Below are 18,444 nucleotides of genomic sequence, written 5' to 3'. Positions count from 1 at the left end.
AAACATCAGTATATTAAATAGGAAGTACAATATTTTTGGCCATATCCCATTCCTTAGCTTTTTTAAGCTTTTTTTCCTTTTGGATGTTGTGATCTCATCTTATGATTTAAATGTTTGAATACATTACATATGAGCTATATTAATATTGTCTTCCCTTTATGGATATCAAACTCAGATTTCATAGTAGCTAGCACTGTTAAAGTGAACCATGACCATCAGGAATGAGTGTTAGATGGGTCAGTCTAACACTGATATCTGAGAACTTATTTTAACTTAACGGTCTAAAAATTTCTAAATAACAAGTATGCTACAAGTATGTGCTTTCAAAAAAAAGTTATAAACACAGGGATTAAAGTAAGTTAATTTAAATGCAGAGGGAAGTATGCAGGAAGTTAGGGGGTTATGTAAAACTCTTTCAGAAGAAAGAGAAGCAGAACTGATGGAGGAGAGATGTTAGAAGAATAATGAGGGCTAATTTGAAAGGGCCACAATCAGCAGGTGTTAGAAGACATGCTGGATAGCATTTTTAGGGTTTGAGTTCCAACAATTCACATCTAAAAGAAGTGAAATTTTAGAGGATGAAGCAGAAAAGGTGAGATTGATTTTGCTCATTAAGGGCTCTTGTGCGACTGTCAGCTTGTGTCAAATGTGCATTCTTCACATTCTGAGAACGTTTACTTGTAATTGTAGCTATTGAAACCTGCATTTGGAAATTTGTACGTACACAGGTGATTCATCTGCAGCTTCCTTCAGTGAATAATTCAGCACAGTCCACCTCACTCCAACTCCATGGTGCTGATGGAATGTGTTGTAAAATACAACATCTGTATTTATTTTGAGTCAGTCCATAAAACCGTGAGAAATATGTTGCGTTACAAAAGATGTAGTTTCCATTAGAATTGGTCATCTCACTGCAGCATTTGGCTGATTTATAACTCATAACATGATGCAAGCACTGAGCAAGAACTGTAGACAATAACAGTGAGTTCAAGCCTTGGAGGTTTCTGGCTGCAGGTGTCTGCAGTTCTGTATGTGCCAGTTCTTCCTGTTAAATTGGCACCTGAAATCTTCCTCCAGCTGGAGCATCAATTTTTGATGGTTTTGCCATAGAGTTCTCCCCAGCAATCACTTCACATCCCCAAAACACTTCTAGTCACTCACTTCGTTCTCATTGCCTTTCCTCACTTAAAAAAGGCAGTGGGGCTTTCTTGTTCCTAACTCCAACTAGAAAGAAGGGGTAGGAAGTAAGATTTGAATATCCAAATTGTTTTTGTGACTAGAGTAATTCAGTTGTTGGAGACAACAACTGAATTTTGGCCTACAGAGCTACTAGTTCAGAATAGATTTTCAGTACAACTTTGCATGTTTGTTCTCTCTTGTTTATCCTGCAGTAGCTGTGTGGTTGTGGGAAATCTGCTCTGCTGAAATGAAAGCATGTCTTTGTGTAACTTCAAAAGCAAGATAAATATACGGAATCCTTTTTTCAGAACTTGAGGGATTGTTTTTCTCTTGCATAATTAACATCGACTGAAAGATTCTATATTTTCTTGTCTTCCCATAGTTACTGGAGATGAGAAACCGGTTCTGTAGCATAGGCATGCTAATATAATTATACAATGCAAGTTAGCTTATAAATATACAAAAGTTGTATATTTAATACACATTCCTGTTTGCTGGATTTTGTCCAACAGAAGCCTAACTTGTAATCAAAACGTGTTTTCTACTCTTATTTTGCTCCCAAGTGTCAGAAATGGAAGAAACAATGTTGTCTGTGCTAAGGCCATCGCAGAAAACAACCGACAGTGTGATTTCATCTCCCACAGCTTCCACCCGCCTTCCCCTCGACCCCTCGGAGCTGCCCCCGGATAAGCTCCACGTGGAGTTGGAACTCTCCCCAGATTCCCAGATAACCCTGTATGGACCCTTGCTCAAAGCCTTTCTCTCCATAAAGGTAGGCAGAGGAGCATGACTCGTGGAATTTATGGGTGTAGGAAAGGGAAATAATTAGTTTCGAAATGGAAATTTCAAGTTCTGCAGAATATGTGAATTTGGATGAAAACTTTTTGTAGGCACTAGTTCTAGTTCAGAATTACTGTGGTGCTATGGCATAGCTGGGTTGAATTCAATTGTCACAGGCTTGTGAGAAGACTTCTTGCATACCTATATATATATAAAAATACCCCCCTATCAGCATAATTTTTCTTTCAAGAAATAGTGCATCTTCTGGACATGTGCAGAAAATTGCTTCTTTCAGTTTTTGAATAGTAAAATAAAAAATATTCCATTATTATGACTAGAGCTTATCTAAACTCCAATTTTTATGCAAAGTGGTATCAGAACTCATGCTTTTGGTTCATTTTAAGTTCTGCAGTGTGTTATTTTTCTTAATTAGATTCCATGACATTTCTGGAGTTAGGATCATGGAGGGGAATGGGGAAGGACATGAGAATAAGCTTAATTTAAAAAGCTTCTTCAGTAAATATCAGAGAAGAATTATGCATCCTTTACTTGGTGTTAATCTCTTATGCTTCAAAGTGTGTGTTCATGTTGTTTTTGCCATGTCCTCTTCCATGACTGATTTTTTAGGGTGTCTAAGTTTAATTTCTTCCCATCTCCCTCGCCCTCCCTTGTGGTAACAAAGCCAAGGCACTTAAACATTTGACTTCTGTTTGACTAACAGCGAAATGCTTGGGATTTGGTTGATTTTTGTGGCTGGGTTTTTTTTTTTGTGTGTGTGCGTGGTTTTTTTTGGGTTTTTTTTTTTGTTTTTTTTTTTGGTTTTTTTGGGTGGGTTTTTGCTTGTTTGTTTTTCTCTGAACACGTGTTTCAACCTGTGCAGATCTAGGCTAAGGTAATGCTTCTGGAGGCTGGCATTTTGGAGCAGAGGTTGAAGAATTTTCTGAGACAGGTGATCAATATCAGGACTCAGTGAAACAGTCATTTTCATGAATTTATATAATGTATAGCATGTAAGCAAGGAATGGCAGAAAATACTGTTTTGTAGAGTACAGGACTTGAAAATATGCTCATTATTTTTTCATGTTGTCAATAAAATAAATAGGATTAAAATTAGGCCAGTACTGCATCTTGAAGACTTGATTTCTCCTGGTACAGAGGAAATGAACCCATATTTGAATTGTTTATTGAGCTTTGTTTTTGAAGCCCATAAATTCATGAGGGATTTCTAGCTTTTCAAGCAAAGCAGCACTTTTTCAGTGCTCTTTGCCTCTGGAAGTAAACGCAAACAGTGCTGCATTACATCCTTGATTCTGTAATGATTTCATTTTTAGGTACAGATTTCTCACATGAAATTTAGCTTTTCCAGTCTAATTCTCAAGAGGAATTTTAGATTAATAGCTTGTTTATGAAAATGTGCATATATTGCTCTTTTTAGCATTTTTGTGACTCTATTTAGAACTTTTTGTCCAGCTGTGCTGGGAGCATCTCCTGAAAGACTTCTAGTTTTCTGGGTTTTTTTATGTTTGTTTTCCTGACTTGTGGTTGAAATGTTGTTTTCAGTTTATTTTCATTGATCTTTTTTTAATACATGGGGTAGAGATTCCTGGACACACATGGTCCATGCAGCTTTGTTAAGCTTTCTAATCTTGGGAGGTCGATTTTTGGTACAGCACACCCCGCTAAGGGTTTACTGTCTGGAAATGAATCATTTATAGGTCCTGGCATTCACAGCAGAAGTTGCCAGGAGTGAGTTACTGGAGCTCCTACCACCCTCTGCTGGGTCTGCCTCATAAAAAATTATTGTAAGAAAATTTTTCTTGAGAGTCCAGCTTTTTTTTTTTTTTTTTTTAAGGGAGATATGAAATATTGCCAGAAATCTGATGGGTTTTCTCTTTCCTGGTAGAATTTGGCAGTGTTACTTTGGCCTCAGCTAATTGAAGAGGATTTGCTTAGACACAAGGTGGCTTTTAGACCTGAGCAAGAAATGTTTATGACCTAATACTTTAGAGGCATGTTTAAGACTTTTAAACTTGCTGAAAAAAAGGTTCAGAAAGCTGGATGAGGGTGACTTCATGCAGGAGATGTGTTTTGTGTTCTTACTCTGTTATCTGTCTTTAAAATCACAAAATCTGTTTAAAAATGTCAGTAATTATATTTCATAACAGTAATATTTCAGTTATTTGTGTTGCATGCATCTCAAATACCAGTACTGTGACAACTACTGAGCTGCCTTCATTTTCTGCAACCACACGGCCTAAATTTGCACATTTAAGCTATCCAGTTTTCATAACATAAAGTTATGTCTGTTCCTTTAGCTGTACGTTGTAGCTATGCCACTTATTTTAGGGAACACTAACATAAAGAAGATTGGATTTGTATTTCAGTTCATTGCCTACATGTTTTTCATTTGTTTTCCATATGATCATAACAATTCCTTTTCCTAGGAAAATTATTTTGGGGAAGATGACATGTACACTGATTTTGAAGAGGTTATTTCAAGCCCTGTTCTGTCGCTGTCAACATCCTCAAGCTCTGGGTGGACAGCTGTTGGAGTGGAAAATGACAAAAAAGAAAATGAAAGTTCAGTCAAGCCTGTTCACCCTCTTACTTTACGCCCATGGGATATCACTGTGCTTGTTAATTTGTACAAAGTGCATGGGAGATTGCCAGTGGTAAGTACTTTATTATCATAAAAGAATTTGCTTCATGTAATTAATTTTTTTGAGTTTCATAATCTGGATCCACATTTAAATGCCTGGAACGTTTAGTTGGTGTGGTGCTCACCAAAGTGTGTATATACTCTCTGCTGGAACTGTGGCTATCTAAATGGCTTTGAGATGGGATTTGTTTTGTTGATCTGGGAGGCAGAACTGGATAATTTTTTAATTGATTATTTTAATATAAATTAATAAAATTAATTTAATTAATACAGAACTTGATTTCTGTAATATTTTTGATTGCCCATTACGATTTCTCTGCTCATTAGCAAATTTGTCTCATAATGGTGCAGTCTGCTCCTGAGTTCTTAGGGAACCCCAGGAATAAAAAATCCAGATAAAACATTGGGTTCACCCAAGTAGGTTTGAATTGCTGTTTATGGAATTGTTAAAAGGTTTTTGAAGTTGCACAGGCTTCTTTTTGGGTATCCACTTAGAGGAAAATTGGCGTACTTCCTGCTCACAGATTTGCAACTAATAGTAAAGTTTCAACCATGTTGTGTATTTTCAGGTTCTGAAACAGATGTGTTTATTTTTTATTTCAGCATTGCAGTCCAGATGGTCCAGAGTGCCCTACAGCTTTCTTGGAGAGGCTGTGTTTTGAGATGAAGAAAGGATTTAGAGAAACAATGCTTCAGCTTGTACTGTCTCCAGTGAATTTGTTTCTGAATGACAATTACCAGGTAATCAGTCAGTGCTTGCGTGTCTGTATTGTGGAAGCTGTGTTGATCTTAAAACTGAGTTCTTTTTTGGTAGGAATTTCGTGTTGTGCAAAGTTTTTATTAAGGCTTGTGAATTGTAAGAAAAATCTGATGCGTATTTTGCAAAATCTTTATTTTTGTCCAGATTTTTTTTTTCATTTTGTCAAGAAAATAAATAGGATTAAATTAGGCCAGTGTTGCCTCTTTTCCAACAATTGCCTTCCGCTTCCTTGTCCTTCGCAGCGCCCTGCAGTGGACGAAGTGCTCCGGGAGGGTCACGTCAGCCTGTCGGGCCTGCAGCTCCGTGCTCATGCCATGTTTTCCGCGGAAGGGCTGCCCCTGGGAAGTGACACTTTGGAATATGCCTGGCTGATAGATGTGCAGGCTGGAAGCCTCACAGCCAAAGTGACAGCACCACAGGTACCATCTAGAAACCATTCTGAAGTGTTGAAGTATTAACCTTCTTCCTTGTAAAACTGGTGCAGCGTGGATTTCTGGAGAGCGTGTGATCTGTGCCTTAAGTAACCTTTACTTTATAGCTTTAAAACCTAATAATTTCTGTAAAGGGACAGGAGATGCCAAACGAGCCATTGTCACAGTCATGTTTTAAAGTAGGAGGCAAACGAGGTCATTTGTGGGAGTGTAGTATGGACAGGCCTCAGGAGTAGCTCCTCACTGCATAAATTCTGCTGCTTGGTGCCACTGGAACATAGTTTGCTTTCCCAGTATTGCATTTTGTTAGGTCAGTCTTAGCACTAACCCCTTTTAATTTTGCCATTTATGTTACATTTGTCTTTCCAGCTAGGGGAATGGCTCCAGGTTTACAACAGGCAGATCATTTTGATTCATTTCTGGTGTGGTCTGCCAGATCTTTAAAGAAGGGTTGCTTTGCCAGTGTATTGAGGCGTAAGAAAAGTACATACATTCTATTTGGTAGTTACTATTTGCTTTATTTATTTTTAAATTTTTAAGACACTTCTACATCTTCTTGTTCCTCTAAAAATTGGCATTATTTTTTAGGATTAAACACATATTTCATTAGGAGACTTCTGCAGCAAATAAAATCAAAATAAGGCATACAAGCAAGTTTAGTAAGTCTAAAGAATAGACATTTTCTTGCTACATATACAGATGTCTGTGGTGGTACTTCCCGAAATGCTGCCACTGATTTAGATGATTTGTAGTATTTGCTCCACTGCTCTATGGTTCAAAATTAAACTCAGTTGATTCAAAGTACTCGAAGGTTAAAGAACATTTCTAAATGTTTAATGCAACCTAAAGATTTTCTTCCCTTACAAAGCCATTCTCAGTTGTATGCATCATACAGGATTTTTATTTTAAGTTGTCAGCACTGTTGTGGAGCAGAACTTGCATTTGCTGTTTCAGGTTCATAGGCTTTTTTCTTTCCATAGTTTGATGTATTGCAAGAATTTGGGAAGGGACTACACTGAATGGAGGAGAAGAGATTTTGTGCAGGACAGTCATAGCTGTATTAAATTCCATTCAAATTACTGCTGATTTTAAGTCCCCTTTCCTTTGGCAAGCCAAAGAAAACCCATTTCCCTCTCATAATAGAGACAGACAGTCATGAATCATTTCCTTTATGAGCATGCTAACTATATAAAAGACTTAAATCAACAATAGGCTAATTACTAGATCTAGCAAGAATCAGCAGTGTTTTGTTGAGCCAGTTTCCTCCTGTGCTTTCTAAATGTAACTTTTTTGCTTTTATACAAGTAAATCTGACATTTAAATTATGAATAGTAATGAAGTACCTTGAGGTATTCTTTGTGATAAAGTGTGGGGAGCTCTGTCTTTACAATGAAGTTCTCAGCTGACTGTAAGAGCAAGAGCTGCTGCCTTTTATTAAGAAATAATTTAGGAAATTGTTTAATGTCACCGTGCTTTTCCGTGAAAAAGTACACACTTGCATGTTGTGGTGCACACGAGATTAAAAATCAGCCTTGAGTAGCAGGAAGGTGCTGCAGCCAGGAGGGTGTGGTGAGGCCTCCTGCTCACGTCCCAACCCCTGGGGTTGTTGTCTGTTCTCCATCGAACACCACAAGTCCGTTTTTGCGTGGGTGATGATGGACAATGTGCTGTTGTTTGCTTACAGCTCGCCTGTCTTCTGGAATGGGGCCAGACCTTTGTGTTCCACGTGGTGTGCAGGGAGTTTGAGCTGGAGCGGCCCAAATCCGTAATCCTGTGCCAGCACGGCATCGATCGCCGCTTTTGTGACCCAAAGGTACCTTTTCATCCGTCCTTACTGCTCTCTGTACATGCACAGGTTCTCTGGAGCAGTTCAGAAACCAGCCTTAACATTACTAAGACACGTGGAGTACAGTCAAGTTGAATGTTAAACACAACATAAATAAAAGGATTGGCACAAATTAAGCTCCTAATGGACATTGATATGTCTTTCCTTTATTCATTCTTTTCCCTTTTCCTTTAGATGAACTCTGTGCCTGGGCCGTGCCCAACGTCTGATGACTTGAAGTACACGATGACACGCTTAGCCATGGATGGAGCAGATCTGTATGTGGTAGAACATGGCTGTGCCACCAATATCAAGGTAAAAATATTTCTCTTAACAGCAATTAAAATACTTTGTCGATAGAGATATTTATATTTTTGATAGAATATCTTCCTTGCATGCAGTGTGGACTAAGCAGAATTCCTAAAACTTTAAGGGATAAAACGTCATCATGGACTGGACCAGGAGTCGGTCAGTTTGGCTTCTACTTATTAATCCCATTAATTATGTTGGAAAATGGTAAGGAGGAGCATATGTCTCCCAAAATAAAAGTGGAAGCTGCAGAATTGGTGTAAAATAGTTTAGAACACACCGGGCAATATAAATCATATAAATCTCAGTGTTTGTACCTGAGAGCTGCTAAGAACTTGTGCTGTGAATTAATAATTCAGCAAATGGAAATGATTGATATGGATCATGTACAAGTCAGTGCTGAGCAACTCATGATCCTCTTGTGTGAATTTAGATCTATCTTTGGTAGAGAAGGGAGAAGTGTTTGTGCCACTGCCCGACTGAATCCACTGTTCAAAAAGGGCTGTGCAGAGAAAAGCTGATATTCTCTCCATTATCCTACTGCACAGGATAAAAAAGGAATAATTTATTCAGTGTAGCAAAATATAAGTTTAGATACAGTTGAGTTACAGTAACAACAGAAAAGAAGAAAACTGCCTTGCTGACATAACTGAGTAGTAATTGTGCTGTTAGTTAATAAACACAGTTTTAAATGGTAGACTTAAAATTAAAAGTTTTGGGCGCAGCTTCACATTATGAGCAAGAATCTAACTAAAGGGCGGTGGTAATTATTTTAGATATTTTTTTAATGACGCGGTATCTCATGGTTTGAATGGCTTTTTGCCCTGTGGCAGTAAAAAAATACATTTGAGCCTCCAAATTCTTTTGAATCCAATATTAAAAAGCACCATCATAAATATTAACGGTGTCTGCAGGCATAAATAAGAATGGCAGTATTTTCAAAGGCAGCTTAATAACCTGAACCACTCTAGAAAATTACATCCTGAATGTGTTTCATTCAAATTAAAAAAAAAATGGTTTTCGTGGTCCTTTGTAATCTGTGACAGAGATGAGAAGCAATAATTTAATATTAACCCTGGGGGTAGCTCTGCCATGGCTATATTATCTTTCAGCTTTCCTTGTTTTAGAGTTGTAAGACTCGATCTGAAATTTCAGGTGCTTTGTGTTGACATTTTGGAGAGAACTCAAGTTGTGCAGGAAACTAGCTCCAATGTCTTCAGATTATTTGAAGACTAAGCAAGTTGGAAAGTTTCAGGTTTCTTGGGTTTTAGATGACAGTGAAGAAGTTAATGATTTAAGTTTTTTAAAGTTTCATTACAACATCTGTTGACAGTTGTTTTCTGTTTTGATCTGTTTACAAAAGGATGCTTTCTAAGTAAATGCTTTATTTTTTGTTAAGTACAAAGTGTCTGAGATTAATTTCTAAGTTGCCTTCTTTTATGTGTGTGCTGACCTGTATATAAAACTGCTTCCCTGGAGAGAAGTTTACTGAGATCTTTTTGGGCTGTAGTATGTGATGTGTTAACTGGTTTAAGGCCATTCTTCCTTTGTTTCACTCACAAATAGTCAGGATTCACGTCTAAATCCCGTTTTCAGATGGGTGCCATACGCATTGCAAACTGCAACCTGCACAACCAGTCTGTTGGGGAAGGCGTCAGCGCGGCCATCCAGGACCTTCAGCTCAGACAATATGTTGAGCAGGTGAACAACTGCAGAACTGGCCTCCAGCCAATATTGAGGAGGGCATATTGGCTGGAAGCTGGCTCTGTCAACCTGGGCCTCATCACTGCTGACATCGCTTTAGCTGCAGATCATCCTTCTAAACACGAAGTGCAGAGGCATTTCTTGGAAACACACGATAACCGAACCAAGAGGTGAGAGATGTGGTTGAGGGAGGTGCATTTAAAGGGATATCTTTGAATCTTGCTTTCGCTGAGCTTCAGCATGGTCATGTTTTTGTTTTATTTTCTGCTCTTCTGCCTTTTGTAGGTTGTGGTTTTTGTGGCCTGATGATAATTTGAGAAATAAGAGAAGCAAGAACAAGTGTGGCTGTCTCGGTGGTTGTCGATTCTTTGGTGGCACCTTAACGGGACTGGATTTTTTCAAACTTGAGGAATTGACACCTTCAAGCAGCTCTGCTTTCTCAAGCACAAGTGCAGAATCTGATATGTTTTATGGACAGTCTTTACTTCAGCCAGGAGAATGGATAATTACTAAGGAGATTCCTAAAATTTTAGATGGTGAGAATGCACTGTACTGTATTTTTACTCTATTTTGCCCAAAAGTATAGTTTCTTAATGTTTTGCTATTTATAGTGTTTATGAGTCTGGTACAACTGCTTGTGCTCTTGTGTCCTGACCCCTTCTAAGAGCAGACAGAGCTTGAGCAAGCTTTCATGTGCTGGATTTTTATATTAACATGCAACTCCTTTCTGAGTAAAAGAGTTTTTTGGCTTGTATCTGTTCTATGTATATAAAAGGGAGCCGACCAAGACAATCTGATATTTTGCTGCCATGATTTTATCAATTTTTGTCAGTACAACGTGCTAATATGTGCATGCATTTCAAACCTACGGCTTTTATTTAATAATGATTTTTATTTCAGTAGGCAGGGAAGAGTCCACTGCAGTTGTGTTATCAGATATTCAGTTTTTCTTTTCTGTCCGTGATCCTAGGTAAAGCAAATGGTGTCAAAAGAAAAGACTGGGACTGCAGATCTGTGGGGATAGAAATGGAAAGGAAAGCACAACACCTGAGCCTCCAGGTGCCACTGCGCTCCCACAGCTCCTCATCTTCTTCAGAGGAAACGAGCAGCTCCAGTGCTGCCCTGCCCTTGCTTGCAGGGGAAAAGGACAGCCCCTCATCCACTGCTGAGGATCACCTGGGACAGAAGGAGTTCCTGCCCAGTGCAAAAAGGGAAGATGCTCATGGAAGGTTAGTACTCCTGTCCAGGTTGGTGCATAATTCAACTTTTGAATGCTCCAAGATGTAAGAAATTGATTTAGCAATTTTTAAAGCTGAAAAATGGTGCTGCTGAAATTCATTTCCTGGCTTGAATGCCACTTTGGATCCCTGATAGGGGATGGTTACCTGATTAAGGTAGAAAATCCAGCATGTAAAGACACCAGCACTTGCTGTTTAATGTTTGGCTTTACATCCTCTGTGTGTAGACAAGTGGCAGAATTCGGTATGCAGCCAGCATTATGAAGATAATGGTTACACTAATAGAAAGTCACAGAATCACTGATGCATTTGACAGGTTGTACAGTGTGGGAAGAGAAGCATTAGTAATGCAATAAGGAAGTGTTTATTTTCGTTCCCAGTGTCGCGGTGGAGGGTGCAGAGGGCCGGCCTGCGTCCCCTGGCCCCCAGGAGAGGCCTGTGGGCCAGTCCCCCATGAGGTCCCCACTGAAAAGACAAGCGTCCGTGTGCTCCACCCGGCTCGGCAGCACCAAGAGCCTCACGGCAGCGTTCTATGGAGACAAGCAGCCCGTCCCTGTGGGAGTGCAGTTCAGCAGCGACGTGTCCCGTAGCGACGAGAATGTCCTGGACTCCCCAAAGCAGAGGAGGAGCTTTGGCTCTTTCCCCTACACTCCCTCAGCAGATTCAAACTCGTTCCACCAGTACCGCTCGATGGATTCCAGCATGTCCATGGCGGATAGCGAGGCTTATTTTTCAGCTGCAGAAGAGTTTGAGCCCATAAGCAGTGATGAAGGTCCAGGAACCTATCCAGGGAGGAAGAAGAGAAAAAAGCAAGCTCAGAAAACTGAATACAGTAGGGGGTCTATTTATCACAGTGTGGAAGGGCCCTTGACAAGCACAATCCACGGAGAAATTAGTCAGGATATGAAAACGTTGCCAATTAAGACTCATCCTTCCCAGGCTTCATTTGTTTCAGCTCTGGGAGGAGATGATGAGCACGTTGACAACATGTATGTCCTGGACTCTGAGAAGACTGTGGAACGTGAGCAAATAACTTCCCAGCAGCCTGTAATGGCATGTTACCAAAATTACCTTACACAGTTCCAGGTGATCAACTGGTCAGTAAAGCATCCAACTAACAAAAGAACTTCCAAATCCTCATTACATCGCCCTTTAGACCTTGACACACCAACGAGTGAAGAAAGTTCCTCATCTTTTGAGCAACTCTCTGTCCCAACTTTTAAGGTATGGAAGATGGAGGAGTAGAGAAAGGAGTAAGAAATCAATATAACTTAAAATGGCTTAGTACCAGTTGTATGAATAAGCTAGAAGAAACTTGAATTTTCTTGGCTTTTAGTTAAGGAATACCTTGAACTTCTGACTTCAGATAGTGGGGCTGAGTGGCTGGGAGGTTGTGGACAAGGAAAGATGGAGTTCGAATTCTGTGGATGTGTGTTCTGAATTATCACTGTTGCACTAAAAAATGCTGGCTGTTGAGTGCTATACAGCTGAAGGATATTTATGTGAATTTTGTTTACAATATGTTATACAAAGTTGCAGTAACATTACATTTAACGCTGATAAAGTATAATTTAGGCTCTCAGTGCTTTATTTCAAAATAAAATTGCAACTCAGATTTAGGAAATGATTATTTTTTTTTTAAATGACCTGAGCATACATGCTTAAGGAAGGAGCTGAAATGAAGTACATGAAAATTAATGGAAATGACTTGATAGAAAATAGGTGTTTGAGCTCTGGAATGGAATTTGTTATCATTTGGCAGAAAAGGTTTGTGTTCATGCAAACCTTTTGTAGATTAGTATTTGAAGGGTTTTTTTTAAAACCAGTGAGTCAATGTTTATGTAAATGCTGTATAACCTGATTTTTCAAGGAATTAAAAAAGTAAACCTAGGAGTTCCTGTATCCTATATTGGAGAATCTGCTTCTAAGGGATTCTTTTAAGAAAAATGGCTTTAAGGCGAATTTTTAAAGATTCCTTGGTTGGGGAATTTTTCATATATGGAAGGAATGTAATAAATTTCTTTGCACTTTTATCTTAGATTGTTAAACAGGGTCTCACAGCTAACTCATTACTGGACAGAGGCATGCAGCTTACAGGATCAACATCCAAGTAAGTTGAACACAGCCTGACATTATTAGCGTATTTTTTAAGAGTAGGATTTTCCTGATACTCCTCTTAAATACTTTGGCTCCCATTAGCCCTTTCAAAATTTGATTTACAGCAGTAGTTTTCAGTACCTGATCTATTTCAGAACAGATCATTCTATTATGAAATGTTTGGGTGTGGTCAAAAAGAAAGTACACAGTGCAAGCATTAAATTATTTCACTTGTACGTTTTCAGGATTACAAATGGTGATTCAATTTAGATGAATTTGGAGGTGCTAATGGCAAGTGTCCATTTCTTTGCCAGAAGCTGAACTTGCAACTAGGGAGGGCCTTGCCCTGGGATTATATTTGTGTACTTTCTAAGCTATATGGTAGAAGAAACCTGCCATTATGTGGATTTTATTAAGAATTAAAATGAAACCAGAACACTTCTGTATTTGTTTTTCCAAAGCCTGATCATGAATGTGTATTTGACTTGTTTAGCACACCTTACACTCCTTTGGATAAGAAGCCTGCAGAGAATACAGATGATGAAACAATAACAGAGGAATGGACGTTGGATCACCCGGTCTTCCAGACACGGACAACGGCAATAGTGGAAGTAAAAGGAACTGTCGATGTAGTTCTGACTCCTCTTGTAGCAGAGGCACTGGATAGGTAACTTTATTTTGATGATACTAAAATTTTCTGAAATCACAGCTGTTCTGTTCAGCAAAAGCTTATGTAAAAGGATTGAATAATGTGGCTGCTGGAACAGCAGGGCCTGGTGCCGAGTGGATGTAATTCTGCATTTCCTATGAGGTGACTGGAAGAATGGGAAGTGCCCTTTGTGTCTGCCAGTGCTTATTTTTTCCTCTGTAGTGTTAATTACACGGGGTTGATGGTGTGCCATGTGAAACTGGGAGTTTAAATGGTCTCTTGTGGCTGGTTTCCTCTCCCAGGTACATCGAGGCCATGGTGCACTGTGCCAGCTCCCGGCACCCGGCAGCGATCGTGGATGACCTGCACTGCAAAGTCCTGCGGGATGCTGTGCAGAACAGCAAGACCAGCTTCTCAGAAAATGTGAGGAAGGAACAAGGGAAATCCACATGGATTTGAGAGAATGGTCTATTCTGTATCTTACACAGAAAGTTTGAATTGAATTTAGTGTTTTGAGATATAGTAGCTAAATGTTATATTAATTTTGAATGCATACTTGCATACATTTTTATATTCAACTCCTACATACTGTCTTTCAGTGACCAGAAATCTCTTCCAGGATTGAAGTTTTTCTGTTTTGGATAGTCTAGTTCATAGCTACAGTAATTTACCTGAGATCAAATCACACATTCTGTTCTTTGAAATTACTATAACTGATATTCTTAAGTATTGCATTCATCTCAGTGAGACGTTATTTATTATTCTACAGTAGTTAGGGAGAGCTGTGAAAGTGCCTGTGGGTTTTTTTGCAGTTCATCTGAGACTTTAAAAAATTAATTTAACTTAAAAAGAATTGTATGGTAGTTCTACAGAATTAGGAGTCCTTTCTGTCCAAGGTAATGACCATATTTATATTTTATGATTCTTTAGACTCCACAGTGTAGTGGACACTAATAATTTGCTTTATAGTAAGTTGTTTTATATAATTTACATGTGTAGACTTCAAACTTTCAGCTGAAGTCTGGTTGTTAAAGTTTACTGCAGAATGTCACTGCTGCCCTTATGGTTTTAGACCTACTGTACCTCTAAGTGCTGGAGCCTTTGTTCTGGAAAATCGTGGTAAATTGCCTAAAATAAAGTCAAAATCTCTTGCTGCTTCAGTGCTGATAAAATATCCTGTTACTCCTGAGCTCAGCAGCTCTTGAGTTTGTGCTAATAAATTATTTTCCTCCCCTCTTCAAGTTATCTTCGAAGCAGGACATCAGAGGAACAAAAATAGACACCACCACGACAGGAACAACAAACCAGGGACCAGCACAGACCAATCTCTCACTTAAGCAAGATAACGTGACAATTAAAGGTCTTCAGGCCAATGTTACTGTTCCAAAGGTAACAGCTTTTTTTTAGCTTATTAGTAGAAAAGTGCCTCACAAAATGACCCTTCTTTTGCATCCCTGTTTGTTCCCCAAAAGCTGAAGTGAAGCTGTGCATTTGTGCTAGAGAACTAATGTTTGGAGTAGGATAGGCTGTTTTGGAGCTGCTTAATTTTATGATGGTAGAATGTGCGATAGTTATATAACAACCACTGTAGGGGTAACTGGCTGCCATGTCTTTAAATTATGTTCTAGGTGTGATGGTTTTATTTTTCTTTTTACTGAAAGTATAAGACAAGATTGTATCAGAAATTAGTGATTAATGCAACGCTTTTCTAAGTGTCTTTACTCTGATGCAATTCTGTGTACAGGTGAACCTGTGTTTGCTACAAGCATCTGTGGATGAATCCCCAGGAGTTTCTTCCAGCAAAACTGTGACTCACGTTTCCTTAGTAGCATTGTGTTTTGATAGAATTGCTACTCAAGTTCGTATGAACAGGTAAGAATAGTTCATGTCACTATTTGTCACAACCTTTAGACATATTTCATTTGATTATTTTTGTTCATCTCGAGATTCGCTTAATTGTTTTTTCTCCCTGACACTGAAAAGGGGTATAGTTGAGGAGACTTCGAACAATGCAGAAACTGGGAGGAATTCTGTCACATTCGATCGTTACATCCAAACCAGCAAAATGCAGCCCCAGTCTTCTGGCTCACTGAGATCCAATTCTGGAGCAGAAAAAGGAAAGGAAATTGCTGCTAAATTGAACATCCATCGTGTTCATGGACAGCTTAGAGGTCTTGATACAACAGGTATTAAACAATATTAAAATGTGGCAATGTCAGCTTTCGTAGAATCAACTGGTTATAGTTGGTCTTTATCTTGTAGTTTGGTTGTGGCTTTTTTATCAACAGATAAAAAGCCACTTGCACCTGAAGGTTTTGCAGACATGTGAAAAAGAAGTTTGGGATGAATTATTTTCTGTGAGTCCACTAAGTGCTAGATTTAAACTTGGGCAAACTACAAACTGTCTAGACAAACTTGTAAGCAGTTTGTGTGGCAGATGTGTTGCACTGTAAATACTGATCTGCACTGCTGGAATTTGAGGCCTGAGCTCCCTTCCTCCCAGCTGATCTCTTTTCAGCTACCATTCTTTGTCACCTTATGCAGGGAATGAATTACACTTACTTGCTTTCTTACTGCTTTCTAACACTTTCAATGATGTGCCTGTTGTACCAGCAATTTCACCATGACAAGTTTTAAGTAGGTTTTTAACTAGAGTGGTTTTAAAACTGAAAATGAGATCTACCCAATTGACTTCCTCCTTGTTTGTGTTAAGGAAATGTCTTAAAGAAGCTATGAATTAAATTTTACTGTAACTCCTGATCCTGGGAAAACTAAACAGGAAAAGATGACCAAAAGTAGAGGCAGTTTTTGTTAAACTGCTTCAGTTTTGATGGAATCTATACCAGTTTTTAGTCAATCCCATGATGAACAGGAGTCTTTAGACATGAGGAAGTACTCTGTAAAGCCAGTATGATTAAAAAATACGCAATAAATAAATAAACAACAAAACTCCCACTGCTCTGCAAAGATGAGTGAGGCAATGAAATTTTGTGAGGAAAACAAAAACAGTAAGAGAAGACTAAAATGGTTACATCCGTTTCTACTTAGTTATGGGTAGAATCTTAGCAAAAGTGCCCTGTATCAGGTATGCTGCAGACAATCAAGAGGGCCAGTTTTGGCATTCTAACCAAGAAAAGTCACCATCTTCTATTCAAAAGGTTGGGAAGAGCCTTTCTGCAGATTTTAGCATTTCGTGTATACTTCAGAAGTGGATGCAGTTAGAAATTGGAGGCAGCGAGTAAGGATTAGAAGGGATATAAAGTGACTCAGTGTAGTTGTCTTCCTCATGTATTTGACATTTAGGTATAAAATTGTTTAAAATGTTGCTCAGTCCTTGTTTTTTTCCAAATTTAAAAATTTTCCTGCCTGTATTAACATACCAGGAGAAAGACGTTTTTTTCCCTCTTTCTGTGCTTCTTTTTCTTGCTTGTGCTTCAACTTTAAACTTTTTCTTTCTTCCCCCCCCCCCCCCCCCCCGCCGCTTCCTATTTGAGGAATACTAAATGGGTAACTCCCCCAAAACACTCTAAACTTCAGAGAGTTGTCTGCAGATGTAAAGTTTTTTCCATTTTGTAACAAAGTAGTAAATATGTTTATTTTCACAGATATTGGAACTTGTGCAATAACAGCCATTCCTTTTGGGAAATCAAAAGTTCTTTTTACTTTGGAAGAGTTGGATGAGTTTGCTTTTGTGGATGAAACAGATCAACAAGCTGTTCCAGATGTAGCTCGAATTGGTCCTAGTCAAGAGAAGTGGGGTTGGATAATGTTTGAGTGTGGAATTGAAAATTTAACGATAAAAGGTAAAACTTTAAAAGCTTTATATTATATATTATAAAGCTTTGTATTATTTTGTTTTATGAGATTACTGCCAATTCTGTTGTTAGGTCCTCTTGTTTAGCAATTACTTGATTAGAAATCGTTGAATCTAGGTGATACTGAATAGCACATGTCTGTGGTAAATAAATTTCATAGGTTATACAATAAAGACATTTTTAGTTGTAGCACTTATATAGTGTATGAAATAATTTCATATGAACTGGTTTCATCAGTTTCTGAGCTTGAAGTGAAGGTTGAAATTGATGTTTTCACTAATCACTTAAATCCTGACCTCACCCACAAAAAGTGCATTATAGAGCCAGAGTTTTCTCTGGGAGGGGAAAGAAGCTAGCTTCAGAAAGAAAAAAAACCCCACAGTACATATGTATTTTCTATCATCCAAATTATTTTTATCAGAGAATAGTATTTAAAAACAGTCTCTATGTGAATACTCTTCATCTGCTTGTGATAAACCATCGGAAGCTCGAAAGTGTAGTGATAAGTTGTTGAGTGAAATGTTAATGCATCTTGCTTAACCAAAACCATGTGTATTTCTCTGCTTAAGTGCAGATCTTTTCTATGGGACATAACTTACAGCTGTTTATGTGCTGCCAGCCTTTACAGTCTGGGTACTTTTACAGGGGGAAGACAGTCTGGGGCAGTGTTGTATAACACATTTGGAGTCATGGGTAAATCAAGAGACACAGAGAGAGGTGGATTGCTTGCATCAAACAACTCTTCAGATTCCCCAACTGGTAGTGGTTACAACACTGATGTGTCTGAAGATAACCTCCCTTGTGACAGAATAAGTCCCTCTTCAGATATTAATGGAAATTCAGTTTCAGATGAGCAGGTATGTTCATACTGGGTAGAAATGATTGGTCACTCATACTGTCTGCTTAGACACTAAACTTCCAGCTTTCTGCAGGATCCCTTGAGAGGGTTAATGAAAAAAAAAAGTTATGAGCATGGTATAGTATGTTAGTGCTTTTAA

At 38.6% G+C, this 18,444-nt stretch overlaps 1 protein-coding gene across 11 annotated transcripts in view; it reads left to right on the top strand.

The window, feature by feature from the left end:
• The window catches only part of KIAA1109 (KIAA1109 ortholog), an 88,925-nt gene that overhangs the window by 28,846 nt on the left and 41,635 nt on the right, over positions 1-18,444 (top strand). For 10 of the 11 annotated variants that reach the window (XM_048303187.1, XM_048303188.1, XM_048303194.1 and 7 more), the window contains exons 19-36: positions 1,743-1,951; positions 4,404-4,631; positions 5,222-5,359; positions 5,621-5,797; positions 7,494-7,622; positions 7,830-7,949; positions 9,540-9,817; positions 9,933-10,183; positions 10,618-10,876; positions 11,266-12,109; positions 12,925-12,995; positions 13,476-13,649; positions 13,934-14,054; positions 14,874-15,020; positions 15,376-15,503; positions 15,615-15,817; positions 17,237-17,434; positions 18,092-18,303. In XM_048303187.1, coding sequence (XP_048159144.1) covers positions 1,743-1,951; positions 4,404-4,631; positions 5,222-5,359; positions 5,621-5,797; positions 7,494-7,622; positions 7,830-7,949; positions 9,540-9,817; positions 9,933-10,183; positions 10,618-10,876; positions 11,266-12,109; positions 12,925-12,995; positions 13,476-13,649; positions 13,934-14,054; positions 14,874-15,020; positions 15,376-15,503; positions 15,615-15,817; positions 17,237-17,434; positions 18,092-18,303 — 3,887 coding nt within the window. The remainder of the gene's footprint in view (positions 1-1,742; positions 1,952-4,403; positions 4,632-5,221; positions 5,360-5,620; positions 5,798-7,493; positions 7,623-7,829; positions 7,950-9,539; positions 9,818-9,932; positions 10,184-10,617; positions 10,877-11,265; positions 12,110-12,924; positions 12,996-13,475; positions 13,650-13,933; positions 14,055-14,873; positions 15,021-15,375; positions 15,504-15,614; positions 15,818-17,236; positions 17,435-18,091; positions 18,304-18,444) is intronic. The other variant, XM_048303191.1, reaches the window with a different exon arrangement.

The sequence above is a fragment of the Corvus hawaiiensis genome, chromosome 5 (assembly GCF_020740725.1).
Source record: "Corvus hawaiiensis isolate bCorHaw1 chromosome 5, bCorHaw1.pri.cur, whole genome shotgun sequence".
NCBI lineage: Eukaryota > Metazoa > Chordata > Aves > Passeriformes > Corvidae > Corvus > Corvus hawaiiensis.
This window is presented reverse-complemented; position numbering and strand designations above follow the sequence as displayed.